Source organism: Caretta caretta, chromosome 11 (assembly GCF_965140235.1).
Source record: "Caretta caretta isolate rCarCar2 chromosome 11, rCarCar1.hap1, whole genome shotgun sequence".
Lineage (NCBI taxonomy): Eukaryota > Metazoa > Chordata > Testudines > Cheloniidae > Caretta > Caretta caretta.
In genome coordinates this window covers 47,149,146-47,165,347 of record NC_134216.1, presented here as the reverse complement: position 1 = coordinate 47,165,347, position 16,202 = coordinate 47,149,146, and the positions used below count along the sequence as shown (strand labels likewise).

The 16,202-nt window shown below is 36.1% G+C and overlaps 2 protein-coding genes across 2 annotated transcripts in view; one reads left to right on the top strand and one right to left on the bottom strand.

The window, feature by feature from the left end:
* The window catches only part of CERKL (CERK like autophagy regulator), a 99,922-nt gene extending 90,630 nt beyond the window's left edge, over positions 1–9,292 (top strand). Inside the window, exons 11-13 of the mRNA XM_048869802.2 lie at positions 2,274–2,370; positions 5,401–5,576; positions 7,007–9,292. Coding sequence (XP_048725759.2) covers positions 2,274–2,370; positions 5,401–5,576; positions 7,007–7,088 — 355 coding nt within the window. The 3' untranslated portion in view covers positions 7,089–9,292. The remainder of the gene's footprint in view (positions 1–2,273; positions 2,371–5,400; positions 5,577–7,006) is intronic.
* Positions 9,293–11,338: 2,046 nt separating this feature from the next.
* The window catches only part of ITGA4 (integrin subunit alpha 4), a 55,987-nt gene continuing 51,123 nt past the window's right edge, over positions 11,339–16,202 (bottom strand). Inside the window, 6 exon segments of the mRNA XM_048869874.2 lie at positions 11,339–11,607; positions 11,610–11,652; positions 13,074–13,193; positions 13,518–13,616; positions 14,953–15,072; positions 15,931–16,056. Of these exon segments, the coding sequence (XP_048725831.2) occupies positions 11,549–11,607; positions 11,610–11,652; positions 13,074–13,193; positions 13,518–13,616; positions 14,953–15,072; positions 15,931–16,056 (567 nt within the window). The 3' untranslated portion in view covers positions 11,339–11,548.

The following is a 16,202-nucleotide window of genomic DNA, read 5'->3' as shown; positions in this document are numbered from 1 at the left end:
GATCTAATGACACCTCCCAGGCACTGTTTAGAGCCCAAGTGCAGATGAATTTGTTTGTTCCCCTCCCCCCCAGCATCTCAGATAACAGTGTACTACTGTGTCTTCGACACAGCCTGAATTCCAGCTGTCAGCACTGTTCTTCTAACAAGATGGCCAAGGAGAAGCACTCAGCTAGATAAAGAGAGGGGTGCTTCCCCTGCAGGTGCCTCTTGCAGCACAGTGAACAGCAGCAGCGCTGCACAGGGTGGAAGATCAAATGCTGCACCAATTGCAGCAGGAATGTGAGCCGTTTGTGAAGCACTTGGCCACCACTGCAACCTCGCCTACTGTCTTCACTCCAACTGTCATGTTTCCCCCCGAGAGCCTGTTCATTTGCATCTTACAAGACATTTTGATCAGACTGAATACATTGGGTCTGACTGACCACTGTTCGTGTTAATCCAGTTTTACAGCTACTAGTCTAAAGCCTCAAAAGTGACTATGATTTTGGATCCCTCAGTATTTGGGTGCCCTGCTTGAGACACCCTAAAGGGGTTGGTTTTTAGAGTGTAGGTGCTGGGCACTTTCTAAAAATCATCCCCCTTGAAAGTATCTCAGTGGCACACAAAAATGGAAGCATTCAAAATCACTAGTCACTTCTGAAAATGTGGGCCATAATGACTAAATAAGATATTGTTGCACAAAATTATATGCCTGCCTGGCAGAATATGTGGGTTTCTTGATCATAAAATAGTGAGCTAGAGAGAACTTTTCAAACACCTCCTTTACCTTGCATCCCATCTCAGAAAACCTCTGCAACATCAGATGACTCCACAACAAAAAAAGATTGTCCCAAACTAAGAGTTGCCACTGTAGAGGATACTCTGCAGAATGTTGAGGTCCACAGGGATGTAGCAATGCAGAATTCAGTGTGTGCAAAGGCAAAGTCCCCAGCAGGGGATAAAGCCCATTCAGAAAGATTTATGGCAGCATTTTAGGAAGACAGTATCTTAAATTGTAACTTTCAGATTGAACATTGGCATCCACTTCTTAGCAGACACTATACAATGAAATTATCATCCTCATAGATGCTGCCTCTGTCCATCATGTCCTCAAGCTGATAGGATCTCAAGTCTTTGCTGTTCTCCTCCAAGTTTTTCCTTCCTTTCATTTAACTCTTGATTGTAAACTCCAGTAGTACTGTCAGAATGTTGGTGTCTTGTGTATGAGATTAGAATAGTCTCATGAACATCTGTCAATTGCTGTAAGAGGTGAATTTATCAGTCAAGGTTCCTTACTTTCATATCGCAGATTGTTATCATAGTTTTCTGTGTTAAACAGTTTTTATTCATTGTTCCTGTTGATGTTTTATTTTGTGGGCTGCTGTACATAACAGACCCCTCTACTGAAGGATGTCTTTGGCACCAAAACTTGTGTGTACCATAAAATCCCTGTCCCGAGGAGTTTACAATCTAATGCAAGTATTAAAGGCCAAATGCCCAGATGGTGTAAATTAAGATAATTCCATTAATAGAAATACATCGATTTATGTATGATGTTGTTTTGTGAAAGGACAGTCTTTATATCATCTTTTAAGTAAGCAAACATGTACAAATATTAATTTGATGGCAGTATTCTACAACTAGATTTACTTTTAATTGATTTTTATATGAAATTCATCAGCTTTTTATGTGAAATGACTTTAGATTAATGTTAATAATGTTAGATTAATGTTAATTAATGTTAATTTCATAATTTAAGTATAATGGATTCCTATCTACATTGTTTTTTTCCTGAAGCTGACTGTAATCAACAAATTAACTGAAAAATTTCAAAGCTTTTTAATGTTCACTGTATTGCTGTTATTCCTTGGTTTAGCATTCTATTTACCATTTATTTCATTTAATCTATAGATTTCCCCTTTTGCCACAGTTAACTAAAGTGATTTGAATTAAATTTAAACATTTGTATATATAAAGCAGTAGAACAATTAAACTTAATCTGTAATTCTCTCATGATAGTTTATTAGACTGTATCTCTAATTTCATGTGAAGTAAGCATCAGAATAAGAAGCTCTCAAGAGTAAGCTGATTCTTATGTATAATTGCTGGGAAAGTATTTGATTCATAACTAAATAAAAATCACTGAAGTATATTGAAAAGATCTGAATAAATTTAGTAAAGTTAATCTTGTTTTATATTGATTTTTAAACCAATTTAAAATGATTGTGAATTTAGTTTAAGGACTTAAGACCTTTGAATGTAACATTAGTTTAATCAAAACGTACTTTTCAGGTTGAATAATGGTAGCATGGCTCTTATTGTTGTTCGAAACACTTCTCGGGCAGAGTTTATAAAACATCTGAAAAGATATGCCAGTGTAAAAAATCAGGTACAGTTAATCCTATTTTTTTTTGTGTGATTATAAAAGAGCTACTAATCATGAAGGTAGACATGCTACAGGAGTTAACATTAGTGTCCTCATAAGGAGACTTAGTTTCCCTGTCAGAATGCATTAGCCCCCTTTTATCTGATTTTTGAAAATCTCTAATCAGACTACTACCGATTAGCCTGTTTCAGCCCATCTGTTATGGTTTAGTTTATATGTGGTTTACACCAGCAGTTGCACAAAAGTGTAAAGCTTCTAAACTAAAATAAGGACAGAGAAATTTTGTGTTTAAATTTAGTGTACTGAGATTAAGGGCACATACTGGGGACCAGATGCTACTCTTCAGAACAAACAAATACTTAAGTCCACAATTTTGGCAAATCACTGCATGCTATGATGGCAGCAGTAGTTTTAGCAGATTATGCCCTTTGATTTTCATAGACCCCAGTTCCTGGATATGAATGGACTGTAGGAGAGGTTTCCAGATCTGCCCTTTAAAAACACATGGTCAATATTCCACTTTTTCTTTAGCTGCATCACAGAAATTAGAGTTAAGTGGTGCTTTTGTTTCTTCTATCAGAGTGCCTCACTGTTGCTTCAAAATACTTAGTGCAAACCGAAGTAAATGTATACTTTCATGTTATACTGATCATCTTCCAAATGAGTCATGTCATTATGTAAAATTAGTGATAGGCAAGTTTAGGTTTGATTCAAATAATCGTTCAGAATTTAGGACCTTTTGAAGAGGTGTCCTTCCTTTGTGCTGGATGTCATCCCTGGGAGATGCCTAGTTCCATATTGTGGTGGCAGCACCAATATGCCTCAGAAAAGGCTTTAGCCTTTCTCATTCTGTCAGCTAGCACTTGTGAAAGGAAACGTGGACCCACATTATAATCTACATGAACCTTTACTATGCCTATAGCTCACCTCATTTGGGTCAGGGTTACTGGTTATGATGGACAAGCTGGAAAAACACAGCATAACTTTCAAATCCTTGAGTAAGTCTGCAGAGTTGAAAAATACACCACTTTGCTTGTAAAGTGAGCAAATGTATCTGGAAATAATTGCATGACAATAAAAATGGAATCCTGTGATACCATTTCTGTTGAGTCACTATTCAAAGTAAAATAGCACATTAAATTATGAACACTGGCTTGAATATAAACAATACATTTCATGGGATCAAAGCCAGAGTCAAGATTTTAGTTTGTTCTGTCCAGGAAACAAGTTGCCCATAAAATGTACATGACTGAAAAAATTGCATGACAAATGGGTAGTTAATGTCTCTTGCTTTATCTACATTGATATTTACTAGTGTGTTTTCTGTATCCATAGTGCACCAACATGAACACCATTAAACTGGAACCTTTTTTGGTAATGCTCTAATGCATTACTTAGCGCTCATATAATGCTTTTCATCTGTGAATCGGATACTGTACTTTACTGGGATTAATTTCCAAACTGGAAAACATTAAATTGAATAAAGACTGGGAGTGGATGAGTCATTACACTAACTAAAAACTATTTCCCCATGCTAATTTTCCCCCTACTGTTACTCACACCTTCTTGTCAACTGTTTGAAATGGGCCATCCTGATTATCACTACAAAAGTTTTTTTTCTCCTGCTGATAATAGCCCACCTTAATCGATTAGTCTCTTTAGAGTAGGTATGGCAACCTGCATTTTTTTCATGGTGTGTGTATATATACAGATATATCTATATCTTCCTACTGTATTTTCCACTGCATGCATCTGATAAAGTGGGCTTTAGCCCACAAAAGCTTATGCTCAAATACATTTGTTAGTCTCTAAGGTGCCACAAGTACTCCTTGTTCTTTTTTCTTTCCCAAGTTTCCCAGTTTCATGCTGCCTCATAACTGAAAATCAGCAAGACACCTTGTTTGCTGCTCCTGTTCTCTAAAACTTATCCTACTTAGATCAGCTAGTTTTTCTGTCTATGAAGTCTGTCTCTGTGTGTGTGTGTGTGTGTGTGTGTGTGTGTATGGTTCAGGAAGTAAAAATGTTAAAGAAAGCAAGTTTATATGTGAATTTTAGTAATATAGTAATCCATTGAAGCTTAAAACTCTGAACAATGCTTGTCTTTGTCTGAGGCATTGTTCGATCAGAGTGCATTGGCTTTATGAAAAGGAGTACTTGTGGCACCTTAGAGACTAACCAATTTATTTGAGCATGAGCTTTCGTGAGCTACAGCTCACTTCATCAGATGTATACCGTAGCTCACGAAAGCTCATGCTCAAATAAATTGGTTAGTCTCTAAGGTGCCACAAGTACTCCTTTTCTTTTTGCGAATACAGACTAACACGGCTGTTCCTCTGAAACCTGTCATTGGCTTTATGCTACTCAGTTGGGGAAGAACAATTAATTGTAGCCTAAAAGTCTCCTACTGAAATCAGCACTCTTCAGCAAATTCTGGCTTCTCTGTGGGAGATATCTCAGTCTCCCTTATCCTTCTTCCCTGTTTTTTGTAATTTCTTAGTGAGTACTTTCCCAAGAAAGATCCACTTCTAGGCAACTCCAGATGCTTCTCTGCCTCAGACATTGCCATTCTGTACCAAAATAAAAAAAAAATTTGCTCAGATGTTAGTCTCTTGATCTAAATTACCATGAAATGTTCAGAAGATGTATGTCTGATGGTTTAGGATTAACTAAATTTAACTTGTTTTTACATACTTTTCATATTAATCTAAAACCATGGGAATAATAGAAATTGAGGGCCAACAATATGGTAGGTACTTCATAACACAGAGAAAGCCACAGTACTTCACCTAATGATCTTTATGTTTAAATAGTCTAAATATTAAGCTGGGAAATAAAACTGTGCTCTACGTACTCCACATAAATAGCTGTTTTGAAATTCTTGTACCTGGGAAGATTTATTGTAGGAAATATTCTTCATTCAGTTTAAGTCTGAGGTTCTAGTGTATTTAAGGAGAAAAAGTAAGCTTTTAATTTCACAGTTTTAACCTATTTTGAGTTACCTCTTTAACTAATACACATTTGTGTTTGTTTTAGTTTAATTTTCCCTTTGTTGAGACCTATGCAGTTCAGGAAGTAAAAGTCCAACCAAGAACTAAAATTGGGTATGACACTGAAGAAAATGTGTTTTTGCATGCTACTTCTGCAGAAGGGAATTATCCTTGGAATATAGATGGAGATTTAATGGAAGGAGCATCAGAGGTTCACGTTCGGTAAGGCTAAACATAGTAACATTGGATTTGATGAACTAGACTATTGGCCCATCACATGTGATATCTAGCCTGCAGGCGTAGTCAGGCAAAACACCTGCTAGACTTGGCCAATTGTAGTGTTATCTCTTTCTTGTGTACAAGAGATAACATTCCCCCAAAAAGTTGACTTTAGGAAAATTTGTTGCTAAAATTGTCAGACAGGTCTATATTCTGCCATTATTTAAAATGGTTCTAAAAAAGAACGTAATAGTATAATACATCAATGTATCAGTGCATATCTTAGAAAATGTGCTTCTGCAATTACATTTTTCAACTACTGAGGATTGCACCAATTATGAGAGAGCAGAATCAAGCACACCATGGACTTTGCATGTCTATCTTTGCATGTTAAAGTTGTATATTCAGTTAATACTGTGGCAATACAGGTCCCTGCGTTGTTGAGGACCGAAGGGTCCTCTGCATAAGTGTTGACAGCTTAGTATATTGTCCAAGAAAAAAAATAGTTTCTGGGTAGAATAGAATTTCTATCAATCTCAAGGCTGTATATAATAGAATTTTTGAATGGAATTGTTTTATTGAACTCAAACATTTTATAAAAGTTTGTATTTTACAAAATCTAAAAAACTGGGCCCAGTGTGAGTTGGGTGTTTAAGAGATTATCACAAATTTGCCACATTATTCCCATACAAGTACTGTATAGGGAATGTTGCAAATGTTCATATTTTACTGCTGCTCACTCTGTAATCCCCGTATCACAAAACGGGGTGCTGATGTTGCTCAAAGTGAGCTATGTTTAGCCTGGAGAGAAGAAGGTTGTCGTTACACTAAGTTCATAATGCAGTGGGCCTTATTTCAGGTTGAAAAGAGGGCCTTTTTTGAAGGTTCAAGATGAACTCCCTACCAGCCAGGCCCTGAATTCTGAGATCAGACTTAAGTCTGCTGCTTGGAAGTACCCACCCTGCCTTTTGTGTATTTGCAGAGTTAACCAAATATGTAGTGCCATACAACAGAACTTGTTTGATTGTGAAGAGTTAGTGCTATTTGAGGATGGTTAAGGAATGGAAATACATGAACACACACAGTTGAACAATCCCTGGAGTGGAAAAGGGAGTTGGCTTATTCTCCAATAACAACACTGTGGCCACCCAGAAACATGGAGCTGATGGTGGGAGGCTCACTGTAACACAGGGTGCGGATGTGGGGGGAATGAAAGAGGGACCATGATATCCCTTTCCAACCCAAACCTCCAAATTAAAAAGATTCTCTCTCTGAAGTTTTTAGTAATCCAAAGAAGAGACTGGAAGTAAGCATACTCCAGCTTAATTTTATTCCATATAATGTATTATATAAATTTGTCCTCAAAGAAAATGTTACATGAAAACTACAATAGAGTTAATAAGTTACTTTATTTTTATTTCTTCACTTCGTAGGGTGCACCCACAACTTATTAATCTTTATGGAGTGAGCATTGATGAACTGGATGATTCCAAAGCAATGTGCACGTGTCTGTAGAAGAAATTTATGAAGAAATGTGTTTCATGGTGCAGGTTCTACGTAAGACTCATTTTCATCTTTAAACAGCTATTTAAGGCCCATTCCTTCACCCACTGAAGTCCAAGGACCAAGACTGAAATTAGGATGTTTATATAGAACTAACAATATTACAAAGATTTTTATCAAGTAAAATAATTGTAATTATCAAACAAAATGTTTATAGTTTTAACCTTAAAAAAGCCCTGAAAATAAATATATTGACAAATATACTTATTTGTAGGTTTTATATATTTGGTAAAAAAGTGATTACTAGAATTTCAGCAGGAAAATGTAAAGTTTTTTTTAAACAGGGGCTGAGTTCAATTTGGGGTCTGATTTGGTAACCCTTAATTGTATCTAGTCATATTTTACTTCACTGGTAACCCTAATTCATATCACTAGAACTAGTCATAGAGTAAAGTACTACTTTACTGTGAGTTGGGGTGGGCATAATTTGGCTTCTGTCAGGTCCTTCAATTTCCAGATAATCTCTGACCTTTAAATGAGATGATGTAAAAATTTGCTTGCTTTCAGCATGCTACGAGTTAGGTCTTAAACTACTTTTCCTTTTACAAACAGTATTTACTTAGAATGTAACATTTGTTCAAACTTACTTAGTTTTAAACTTTAATCTTATAGAAAATATTTAAAGTTTACTTTATCAGTAAAACTGGGTAGTAATCAGCATAAAAAGCATTAATTTTTGCTAGAATAAGGCAGAAATGCTGAGTAAGATTTCTAATTTTAGATTTTGAGTGATACTTTCATAGTGCACATATTTTAAGTAGAAAGTAGGTATGTAAACAGATTAATTTTATAAATTACATGGTAAATGCAATAATTATGCATGACACTGGTACAGATTAGGATTCCAACCTTCATGGGAATTGAATTTTTCATGGAACCGTGGCTATCCCCTGCATTGCGATTGGTGGGAACTAACATCTTGACAGATTTGTCAGCCTGCTTGACCTGCAGGACGAGAAGGAGCTTAGATGTGTGTGTGCGCTCTTGTTCATTAGGTTAAAGATATGAGGCATCCCAACCAGGGCTGAGGGAGGAACACTGCATTTCCCTGTGACTAAACCACAGACGTTGTTGCCCGCTGGTCTTTAAGGCCTCAATTCATTAAGCATTTAAGTCATGGGGATTTCACTATGTGCTTAAATCTTTGCTGAACTGGGGCCCAAGTATTTAAATGGGATTAGTGAGGACTACAGGAACACACCAGAAGTTTGGTTCATATTTTTAATAAGCATTACACCTCAACCTTAAATCAAACAATTAGTATAGATATTTTCTTTCTTCCTCCACTCCCTTCACAAGTAGCACTAGCAAATGGTTATTCATCTTCAAAAAAAACCATAGAACCAAATTCTGTCTTCATACTCACATTTAACGTCAATGGAACTGCAGGGAAGGCACCTGTGGGCATAATTTGGCCTGCAGTAACCGGCCAAATAATCTGCAGTATAGTGGATTACAAAGTAAATCCCATGGACCAAATTCTGCTCTCCATTACAATGGTGTAAAACGAAAGTCACTAGTTATTTGAATGGCACTACTCCAGATTTGTGCCACTATAACTGAGCAATTTGATGCTATATACTTAATCCAGAAGCATTAAAGTACTGTGTTTGAGTGGTGAAAACTGAATTTCTTCTTTGATTCTTTAAAGATATCCCATCTTTATAAATCATTATTATATATTTAACTGTATTTTATTACCTCTGCAAATTATCAACAAAATAATTAAATTTGCAAAAAACTAGTGTACATAGTTGTTGTTATAAAATTCAATTGAATGACCATTTATTAATAAACATGCTATCATCAGGAAATCCTACATTCACATTTTTCATTTACTTATTTAGATTAAACCTCAACATTTGTTTGTTAAATTAATTGAATTTTGCTTGTATATCTCAGAGAAATACCTGATCAATGTTTACATACTAATACCATAGTTTGAATAGCAATGTGCAATTTCCAAGTAACACTTGTGCATTTAGTTACTCACTAAAGCAATTCCAAAAAAATCCTTTGTAATCTCATTTCCTTGCATTGTTTGTATTAAAGCAATTTTAATGCTGCTTTCAGTATTTGAGGTACAGTTCTCACAACACACTATATTAGATTATCTGTTTGAATACGTTTTGATTAAAGTGCAATAATTCACTTGGCTCTAGACTCTTCAATTCCTTTTTAGCATATAAATTTTGCAAATAGTTTAGTTTTTCAGGATGAAATATTTCACTCATAGCACATTTTGTTCTAAAAATCATCTTTCTATATGTACACATTTGTTCTTAATATAATGCTGAATATTTTAGAACAGAAATCCAATGCCTTGAGATGAGATCTGTTTTTCAGAGGCATGGAAGCCCCCATGACACCAACTGAAGTAAATGAAAACTACAGGTGCTTGGCCCTCTATGGAAAATCATGCTCTGTTACCTTTGGATTCTTTAGCCTAGGTCAAAACGCCACTTTGGAAAAATGTATATAACTCGATTAGCAAAGTAACTGGTTAAAGGCAATCTTTGTTGCTATTAACTCGAGCTTTATTACCAAGTGATGTTGCATAATCAGTTTGTGTGATGTCCACACTTACTACATAAAAAAAAAGATGCTGGAACTAAAGTTTCTAGTAGCAGTCCAGAAAGACAGCAGAGAAAGGACAAAAAGCCCTAGGCCATAGTATGTGTTGACATACTAAGTTTAAGATGAGTTTAGCACTTGGATGAGATGGTGCATAGACCAAAGAATGAAATCCTTTCCCACCTAGAACAGGTATCAGTGTACTAAAAGTAGGTGGCATTGCTAGTATCTCTCTAAGAACCTGAAGGGATCACCTGTAGCAGCAATTCAATCCCCACATAAATTCAGTTCTTTCCTTTCTACTGACACTTGAGTGCCAGTTGCAATGGTGGCATGAAGCTGAAAACATATCCAGTAAGAACTGAACTTAGATATCCCAACTATTTTATTATACAGGTTTCAGAGGGTAGCCACTTTTGGGCTGGAGTTGCACATCTAAGGATGGAATTTAGCCCTATGGAGTTAGGGTTTTTTTTAAACTTTTCATCAGAGCCTCTTCTGTCTGCTACTGGAAGTGTCCTTAAATACTACAATGCTCAGCATTATAGCAACGCTTGCAAATAATAATTGTTCAGGAAAACACATGAATGTCTTTCACTCCAAAACCTCATGCTCTTGGTGTTTGTTTGAAGAGAACGAGGGAGAAACAGTATTAACTGTATGCTCCTGTCCTTATCAGCTAGTACTATGTTAAGGATGGTTGATACTGATGGCCTCAAATGTTTGACTCGCTCTCAAGGTAACCCTCAATGTGATGCATCCTTGACAGGACATTGTGTTTTCAGTGCTTATCAGCACAAAAAACCTTTCCACGCACCTCAATTAATGGTAAGATTTTATGCTGCCCCTCTTAGAGGCTCAGCACAGAACTCCCAGCCCAGGGAAGGGGAAGGTAGTGTGGTTTTAAAGCCACCTTTGCATCCTCCCAGTCCTCAACTGCTCTGGAACTGGAGTAGCCCCTGGCATAATTTAGACAGCCCAGGAGGTCTGTCTAAATTACAGGTTTCAGAGTAGCAGCCATGTTAGTCTGTATCTGCAAAAAGAAAAGGAGTACTTGTGGCACCTTAGAGACTAACAAATTTATTTTGAGCATAAGCTTTCGTGAGCTACAGCTCACTTCATCAGAGCTGTAGCTCACAAAAGCTTATGCTCAAAATAAATTTGTTAGTCTCTAAGGTGCCACAAGTCCTCCTTTTCTTCTTGTCTAAATTACAGCAGCCTCCCAGGCTGTCCTATGGACTACACTACCCAAGACCTCCATAGCGCTGTAGTTATGTGCCTTAGTCCAGAACCTGCAGGAGTGTTCAAAAGACCTTGTGGCTGTCTTCTACAATGCATGCACTGGACGCCTCATCCCTTGACCACTTCAGGCCTTTTACCCAGTGTAAAAGTGCCACAGTGGGATGAGGATCTCATCTTAGTCTCTAGTTAAAAATGAAATGAAAGTTGAAAGCTAAGTGAGTGATGATTCACTCCAAGGCCAACCATTGAGATCTTATTACCCAAAAATGGTTGATAATCCTGTACTACGTTCCAAGAACTCTTCTTCGGGTAAGTAATTCTTCATTTTATCTGCTTAGTGTTCTTGTATGCATTTGAAGAGATGGATACTTCTGGTATTTCAGATATTACTATTACAGTTTCTTTATTTGAGGATCCGATTGTCATTTGCATTTTAGTAAGATGATGCTACATTTAGGTGTAATCCTCCACAGATCAGCAAAATCAAATGTATATTCTAACACGAAGAGTAAACAACAGACTCGTTATCAGTTTTCTCTCATCAGCGTTCATCATGTAAGTCACTGAGCCTGAAATTCATCATTTGAAAGAAGCCTTTAATTGTCATCTTGGTCCTCCTTATTGCCGTTTACAAAGTTCCAACTTCCTCTTTGGGCTGCTCTTGTGGGATAGGTTGATAACGTCTTTTAAAGAAGCCAGACTGAAAAAAAATTTCAAAATCAATTGGTGTGTGTCAGCAAATTCTTAATTCGTCAGATTTAATAAAATCCACTTACTTTGAACAGTATAAAAGATTAATTTCAGAGGAACAGCCGTGTTAGTCTGTATTCGCAAAAAGAAAAGGAGTACTTGTGGCACCTTAGAGACTAACCAATTTATTTGAGCATGAGCTTTCGTGAGCTACAGCTCACTTCATCAGATGTTTACCGTGGAAACTGCAGCAGACTTTATATACACACAGAGAATATGAAACAATTTTGTTTTTTGTATTTTTTGTATTTTGTAGGTATTGTTTCATATTCTCTGTGTGTATATAAAGTCTGCTGCAGTTTCCACGGTAAACATCTGATGAAGTGAGCTGTAGCTCACGAAAGCTCATGCTCAAATAAATTGGTTAGTCTCTAAGGTGCCACAAGTACTCCTTTTCTTTTTATAAAAGATTAAGATGACGTGCTGGCATATGCGATTAAGTATCAGCTTGTTACTCTGTTTTGGGAGTAACAGTGATGTTACTATTAAAATGACTGCCCTATTGATATGAACTAATTTTTAAAAATGTAGACTTTTTTCTAATTGGTACATAATATAGCAAAAGACAGCATTACTAAAAATTACTTTACATCTATGGGGCTAATCCTTTCCCTTCATTCACAATATCAGCAAATGAGCTGTGAACTGTGGAAGTCCAGAGACCAAAATCTTCCCGCCCAGGATATGGAACGATGATGAAATCCCAGCATTTGTTACACTTCTGAACTCTTCTGTGGGAAGAATGACTAGTGGAGTCACATTCACAGATGTCTAATCCCCAGCTTCCCTTACTATGGCACAAAAGAAATGCCTTTGGCAAGCAAGGGGTACACCAAGTGAACAATACCTTACCCCATCAGAACTTTTCTGGACCTTGTATGGCTACTAACAGTGGGGAGCAAGATTTGGCCCTAGTGTTCATATACAAGAACTTAGAATTTAAAACAGTTAATGCTGGCAAGCAACAAGACCATTTTCACCTTTTCTGTTAGGAATATTGTAGACCATTCTGTTGTGTGTCCATCAGAATAGCAAAAACATGAAGCAGCAGCCTAAAAAAATTATGTTTGACTTCTGGAGGGAAATTATGCAAATCTGGCCCATAAATATGGGGGAAAACTTGGAGTACAGAATTAAAGATCGCAAAGAGGTAAGTTAATGTCAATAAGTACTTTTACTGAGATAGGGAAAACATGGGGTAAAAAGGACAAATGAAGAAAAAACTTTAAAAGAGGTTTTTGGAAAAAGGGAATTAATCATACCAGGATTTGTTATTCTTTAGTACAGATCATAATAAAGCATATTATTCCTGTTTTTAAAGGATTCAATGAAAATAGCAGAGAAATATTGATAAAGGAAAAAAAATCCTACCTTCCAGAGTAACAGCACTATAAGCAAAAACAATAAAATGCCAAATACTGAACCTATCCCAATAATCAGCATGGTAACATGATGTTTTGGCTTTTGGTTATGTAGTCCTTCCAAAAAGACCTATATGAAGTAGGGGAACATTAAAGTATGAATATTAGTATGTTTAGAATAGACAATGTATTCAATTAAAATATAACTTAATGAAGTAATTATTATTATTGCATTCATGAAATATCTACATGATATATATTCCCATAAATGGTATCTTGTCTCCGCTTCAGATGATGACAAAAAAAAATCTATTTGCCTAACTAACTGCAATTTAATTCCAATTATGTACATATCTAATTGTGCATAATTCTATCATTTCAGGTTCTATTTTTCTTGAATATATTTTTTTTAGGGGGGAGGGCTAACCAACTTGTGTACTTAAAGAATTCTTACATGTGCCACTTGCTTTTCCTTGTGTAGTTCAATGACTTTTGGATTTTTTTCTGGTGATGCTGTAGCACTTATTTCAAACTCAAGTGATGATGCCTCATCCTGTTTTAAAAAAAAGATAGGCCAAGTTGCATAAATACAGTAATACTTTGAGGTCATCAGATAAAAGATGATATAATACTATAAACAGTGAGTTAAACGTTGATGTGTAGGTGCCCTAGTCTACAAAAGAACTGAGTGACAGAGCCAGGAACAGAACTGTACTCCAGTAACTCAAAAGGACTATGTATTTATAAATTTAGACAAGTTAACTTGGAACTATGGCACTACTGCTAATCAAAGCTAAATATTTTAAAGGACTGAGTCACTGACAAAGTTGTAGATACATTTTTGGGGGACAAACAGAGTTCAGATTTCTATTTTAAAGGCTTTCTTCTCATTTCCATTTGTCCAAGAGCTGCCCCATTCCTGGAACTTACATCTAATACCCACCAAATTAATGAAACCACTGTTTGTGCCATAATCAGAATGTTCCCTGCAACACTCCATTGAAGGCTGTATTCCTAGTGGTGATCACTTCAACCAAGAGAGTTTCTGAGATCCAGGCATTAATGGCTGACCTGCTGTATAGGGTATTCCTTAAAGATAGAGGGTTTTTGTCCACACCCTAAGTTACTTTTTATCAAAGGCAGTATCTGATTTATTATTATGCAAATATGGCAATTCAGCTGTATTTTCTATAAGTCCCATTCATTATCAAGAATTGTCTAGGCGTTAAAATGGCTCTTAGTTATTATCTAAACAGCATTAAACCATTCTGTAAATCACCTAAAGTGTTCATAGCACAGACAGACAAATTCAGATACTAATTGTGTTTAGAATAACGAGACAACAGTCATTCACCTTTTAACCAATTTACAGTATGTATGACCAAGAAATGTCATGCTAGAAGAGACCAATGATCCATTCACTTCAGTATCTTTCCTCTGCTTGTTTATAGTGAGTGTTGTAATCAAATTATCAACAGTGCAGGAATATTAAACCAAAAATTATCACCGTTTTATAGTATTATAAGCTTGAAGTGAAAGGTATATCTTGAAGCTTGCTTTTTGGTTGTGATATGCCAACTAAGCCACAGCATCTGTCACTTTGAGAGGTTTGCACCACGTGTTAGAGTACAGCAACCCTCTTACATTTAAATACCTCTCTTTGTAGTGTTCTTCAGTATTTGAACTAAAACGCGTATTTATACTCCAATAATATTAACTTGGATTTAACAATACTTGATTTATATATTAAATGAATATTGTGCAATTTATTTCTGTCAACTAGAAATATAGCGCAGTGTTCACAAGAGGGTGCTGCAAATCCATGTGATGCCATTAAAAAGCAAATAACCTTTTAAAATTATCTGGTTAAAGATTTATATACAATTTACCATTTCTAAAACTGAAGGAGTAGCTTCCAGTTGCATCTGGACAATTGCTTCTTTTCCACTTTCCATGTTTCCAAATTTACACAGTATTCGTAAACACAAATGATCTTCTTTCATGCAGTACTTGGAAGGAAAAAAAGCAAAAACACAACACTGAACTTTAGTAGCATGGTTTATTTTTTCTTGTTAATATCAAGGCCCCTGGCATCTAGTGAAAAAGGTGTTTTATTTTTTTGCCTGAATAGGTCAAGATGCATGGCTACCTACAATAAATTACTGTCAATGAATGTTCCAGAAACTGGGTGGCAGAAGAGCTACACGCATGGCCTCATAATCACCTGACTATGTCAGGTTTTCAAAACACCATGTGGCCACAACTGGGGGGAAGTGGGGAATTTTCCAGAGAGCTAATTTCCTATATAAGCATCTAAATAAGAGTTGAGCAATTCTGAAAACATGGCTATAAGTAAATTGTTGCTACAGCAGGTTTTGTTTTCCATTGATCCAGTTATTAAGAATCATAAAGGCACTTTCAAACTTGTACATCAATCATACTGTAGATTTTTGATTTTCCTTTAAGTATTTGCTTTAAGAGTTAGTATTCAAAAATGAACGAGTAGCACTAGCCTCATTCAGGACTAGTACAAACAAGCCCTATACAAACTTCCTCACATAAGACGGCCACTACATCTCAGTTCTGACCTGCAATAATTCTGATACTCCAGCCTTCTCTTGAGCAATATGAGGTGGTTCTGTCATTTGTATGAGTAGGAGCTAAACTGAAAATATTTAATCCCTTTTGCTTATGACCAAAAACATTGTATAATAAGGTACAATCTTTTAAAAAGTATAATTTCCCACTGACTTCTTAAATCAATCCTGAAAAGTATGTGTAACGCATAATATGAAGTACGCAGTTTATTTCGAGGGTTAAGTAAATTGGGACTGAACAAACCAAAACAAACAAAAAAAGACCCTTACCAGTCGCCTCTGAGTAGGCTTTGAAAAGAAAATGATGAGATCCTTTAATATATTCATGTGTCCGTTTTTTTCTGGTAAAGCACAGTCTCTTGTATAATTATCATAAAAACATTCTCCATCAGTTGTCTGGAAATAACAACAGCACAATCATTCCTGGGTTTTAAACATTTCCAGATACTGCTTAGAAGACATATCTGTATATGCAGAAACTCAAAGAAAATTTCTGTATTTGAAAAGGATTTCTCTAGAGTATGATAGAAATGCACTGTTGG